This window comes from Anneissia japonica, unplaced genomic scaffold (genome assembly GCF_011630105.1).
Source record: "Anneissia japonica isolate Jap-2015-1 unplaced genomic scaffold, ASM1163010v1 scaffold3945_len365852_cov175, whole genome shotgun sequence".
NCBI classification, from domain to species: Eukaryota; Metazoa; Echinodermata; class Crinoidea; order Comatulida; family Comatulidae; genus Anneissia; species Anneissia japonica.
The window spans coordinates 14,327-19,110 of record NW_022684590.1 but is presented as its reverse complement, the minus strand read 5'-3'; the positions used below and the strand labels follow the sequence as shown (position 1 = coordinate 19,110).

General features: G+C 31.4%; 1 protein-coding gene and 1 long non-coding RNA gene across 3 annotated transcripts in view; one reads left to right on the top strand and one right to left on the bottom strand.

The window, feature by feature from the left end:
- The window catches only part of LOC117107043 (U-scoloptoxin(05)-Sm1a-like), an 8,563-nt gene extending 7,900 nt beyond the window's left edge, over positions 1-663 (bottom strand). The window contains exon 1 of the mRNA XM_033248570.1: positions 605-663. Within this exon, the coding sequence (XP_033104461.1) occupies positions 605-615 (11 nt within the window). The 5' untranslated portion in view covers positions 616-663. The remainder of the gene's footprint in view (positions 1-604) is intronic.
- A 718-nt stretch (positions 664-1,381) lies between these two features.
- LOC117107036 lies at positions 1,382-3,499 on the top strand. 2 transcript variants are annotated; one of them, XR_004445184.1, is made up of 3 exons: positions 1,382-1,892; positions 1,995-2,126; positions 3,293-3,499. It is a non-coding gene; the product is annotated as an uncharacterized LOC117107036 (long non-coding RNA). The 2 variants fall into 2 exon arrangements; XR_004445183.1 differs by lacking the exon at positions 1,382-1,892 and having other exon boundaries at positions 1,952-2,126.
- Positions 3,500-4,784: the final 1,285 nt, after the last annotated feature.

Genomic DNA, 4,784 nt, shown 5'->3' with positions numbered 1-4,784 from the left:
TTATAAGGGTGATATATTCAATTAGCCCATTTTCTTTTTGTAAAAGTTTTGGGATCAATTCATTTGGCGCTAATAATCTATCGTCTATTGAAATGTCACCTATCGATTTGTAACCTGAATTTATCCAAACTTTAAAGTACATTGAATTTTTGCCTACAGTTATAAACTTATTTTCCCATATTGGTTGATTCTTAACATCGTATATATTTTTGGGTTTTATGCTTGCGAGATGTTTAGTTTATTAATTTAAATAATGAAATGAAAATTATTAAAATGGCACTGTAAAAAACACCATCCGTATTCTTCTTAGTCCCTATTATTCTGCAGAGGTGGCGCCAGTGGGAGAGGGGTGCGGGGAAAAATCATAATTCGTCAAAATAAAACTTAAATGTATTTTGTATTTTCACATTAGGCCCCTTCAACCATTTCTGAGGGCTTTTGAGCGACGCCCAACCACGTCAACCTACGCTCTCCTCGGGGACATCGCCCCCTCCCCCACCATTGAGGACATCGGAACCTACGGTCAGGCAAATCCTAATGCCACCCATATTATTAATGTTCACTTGTCTTACACCAAATATACAAAACAAAATTTGAAACTTACGATGTTGTCATGACGATGAGAGTACACCTTGCTCGACGGACGTATTGCTAGGAATATGGATGAAGGGGAAATTGACACATTTATATTTTACATCTTTGTGGATAACAATCTGCCTAGCAACCAGTTTATCGATAAATTTTCTTTACCAATCATCACAGCGGAATGCAATTTATTCATAGGCCTATTCTTTATTTTAACCAGTCAAAGAAAGCGGAACCCGTAGTAAAATGTTTTATAGAATTCTATAGAAAGTCTATAGACACTTATGAGTTTTTATAGACTTCTATAGAAAATTGGATCCAAGAATTATTTCTCTATATAAAACCTATCCATTCTCTATAGAGATAGTTCTATAGAAATATAATTCTATAGAAAATTGTTCCAAGATTTTTTTTCTCTATATAAGACCCATCCATTCTCTATAGAGATGATTCTATAGAAATATAATTCTATAGAAAATTGATCCAAGATTTTTTCTCTATACACTGTAAAAAATATCTGTACTTCAACTGATGATTTTGTAAACATACAGTGGAAGTCGTATGTAGCTGAACAAAGTTAGCATTGTAACAGTTTGGTTACAAGGCCTGCTATTGTGTGTCTGTCTGTACTGTAGTTAGCCTAGGCAGGCCTAGCCTAGTAGTAGCTGGTTTTTAGTACAACTAGGGCCTTGCGCTATGCTAGGGGCCTAGTACTACTACTAGGTTAGGCTAGGGGATAGGCCCTGCCAATTATTATTATTATTTATTTATTTTTCTTTCTTTTTTTTCGCATTTTTTTTTTACTTTTAATTACTGTACATAAATTGTTTTGCCTCATATTTTGTCCAATGTATTTGAAAGTTTTATTTATTTGAATGTCTACTGCTTTGATATTGTGTTTCCCCAGTCTTTTTATTATTGAATTCGTTCGTATGTATGTTGTTGTTATAGGCCATTATTATTATTATAATATTATTATTATTTTGGTTTATTGCCGTTTTGATTTAGTCACTTATTGATTTTGATCCATTGCCGTTCTGGTAAAAAAGTGTTGCTGTTTTGACTTATTGCCATTTGGGTTTATTGCCGTTTTGATTGGAAAGCCACCTTCTGATGCTGCATACAGTATTATCCTCCCAATTAAAAAATTGATTGCCCTTTTTATAATTTGCAATGTACCTGTATTACACTCATTTTATGTCTTCTAATTCAACAGAACATGGTAGAGTAGTGGAAAGTACGTAAGTGAAGTTGAAAAAAATACCAGATAATGATGGACATTAGTTGATATGATAAGTTATGCCATGGTTAGTAGTTGATATCGTTTTAATTCTTTGGTTACCCTGTCAGTTGTTGCTCATTACCAATTGTTTTTTTCTGTAACATATTTCAAATCTCTGAATTTTCAGATAAGTGTTGGCACATCTCACAGATACGTGTGAAAATCATTCATCCCATCAACCATTGTTGGCTATCAAAGAAGTGAAACCTGTGCTCACAACTACAGAAGGATGGATCAGCCCTGGTAATACAAATACAAGGTAATTTAAATGTGAATTGTAAACATTAAGTCTAAATATAAGCCTTGTGGTCAATTACATGAAACATAATTATTTGGGTTTTTTGTGTTGTAGGCCTACAGTAGAGTTTGATTGATTGATACAGTAGCACATAGATACTGTACTACTGTATTCCTAATGCTCAATGATGAGTAAAATAAAACAGAGGGCTCCAGGTAGTTGTAAAGCACATACTTCGCCAGGGCCTCGTGCAGGGCACAGATAGAGGTATGGGGTAGAAGCTCCAGTTTGCCCTGGTGACTGACTTTTTTGATGTGTTAACACATGGCTGATTTATGACACATGGTTTGAAGGAAGGTCTATGGTCCTGGCAGAAAAAAGCTGATTAATATACTGGGCCCTTAAGGTCCATTGCCACTGGCTTTGGTCAATAAGTAGAAGTGGTTTGGCGCAGGGTCAGGGTTTCAATCCCCTCACTGTGTATTTCACATGTGTCCTTGGGCAAGGCATTTTATCTGCATTGCTTCTCTCTACCCAGGAGTATAAGTAGGTACCTGGTAGAGTTAAATACCCTGTACCAACATGCGCTGATGTATCTGCTGCAGCGTTATAGAATACTACCCCAGGGAGCTGGAGTTTGTGTTCCATAGGCATTAATCCAATGAGGGCCTAACAATATGCTAATATAAGGGCACATAGAAAAAAATATTAGATTACAGTATCACTCTTTTTTTTTTCTTTTGTTTTAACGTGATGAGGGTGGGCTTTTTTTTTTTGTTTTTTTTTTTAGAATATTGCTTTTTTTAATTGATGATGGAGGGACTGTTTTTATTTCCAAGAATATTTACAAGTTTAATTTTATTGTTTTTAAAGAAAATTTATTTCCAGTCACAAAATTGCATCATTTTTTTAAGCAGTTAAAATAAATAATGCGGCAAAAAATTTGTTTATTTTTATTCCCGCATCAATATTTCCAAATTTTTTAACGTGGGTGGGAGTGATAATCTAACAAATTGTTCTATTTGCCCTAAGTCTACTATTATTATTATTATTATTTTATTATTATAAGAGCTCACAGCCAATAAAAGTACACTATATCTAGCAATGCATTGTTTTAAATCAAGCTAAACCATGTTATATTTTTTTTTCAAATAATAAGTGATACTGTATTTCAATTTCTTTTTCAGGAATGTTTCAAAAAGCAACAATATTTGTAATCATACGGCATTACCAAGAAGGCAAAAGCTGTAGAAAGCTCCCACTTCAATCGGTACATACTTAACAAAAGATAATTGACAAGTTAAAAAGTAATTAATTGCTCTGTTTTTGTTTTTTAGTTCACCTTTCTGCAAAGTGCACATAATTGATTTATTTATATTTTCTAAATTCAGGTTCTTTTAAATTAAATAAAACAATTGCATTGTAATCATCTATAATCATTTAATTTAATCTTTAATGTATTTATAGATTTGCTCACTATATACAATGTAATTAAAGTGTACAGTAGTAATAATTGCATATTGTTATTTTTATATTATTAATTCATCATCCAATATGACTTATACTATAGATCTTGTTATAAGTATAGAGTAAATACAGAATGTAAATGTGCATAATTGATTTTTAAAGAAATATATAATTTAAATTTACTTAGATATTAATATGATAAATAATTTTTAAATGGTCAAAGTATGTAGTAATTGTATCTGTTGGTGGAATTTAATAATAAATGCACAGTAATAAATAATAACAAAAATGTTGTTTCAATTCATTTGGTGATAGAGTAAGTAAATGGATATTGCAGTGACTCAGAGTTACTAATGATAACAGTTGGCCAATTAGAATTGAAACCCAGTTGAAAAAGCAGTTGGACCTCATAACCTTTTGAATACCAGTTGAACCAGTTGGAATTGAAACCCATTGAAAACCAGTTGAAACCATTGAAAACCAGAAGTCGCATTGTAAGTCTACAGTTCGTTATGTTGGATCACAGTGGAAGAAGCTGTCAATAAACAAGATAATATTGTAGCCCTATAGTGAAATTCAATGTCAACATACAAAAATGTTTTTTAATATTACAGATATACTGTGGTCATACAGTGGTATTATTCTGTCAATAAGTTGCACAGAAGGTGTCTGTAGGTGAACAGTGTCTGTAACTTAACAAATGTTCCGTACATTTACAGAAAACGTGTGTGCAAATTATTGACAGTTAATTTCACTGTAGAGGAACAGAAATATTTTTTACAGTGTATAAGACCCATCCATTTTCTATAGAGATAGTTCTATATTGATAGGAAATTGATCCAAGATTTTTTTCTCTATATAAGACCCCATCCATTCTCTATAGAGATAGTTCTATAGAAATATAATTATATAGAGAATTGCTTAGAAAAATATGTTATAGAAAGAATTCTATTTAAATTCTATAAAATTTATAGATTTAATTATATATTTTCTCTTTCGATTTTTTAAATATAGTGTCTATAGAATTATATATTTTTCTTTTAGAAAAATCCTATAGAATTCTCGTTATATTTTCTATTTAATTTTGAACGATTTTGGATAAATTGTTCAGAAAGTCGTTAGAAATTAAACAGATAAATGTATAGAATGTATAATACAATTTCTATAAAATTATAAATGGATTTTTATAGAATTAATTTTTTTACATCGTAA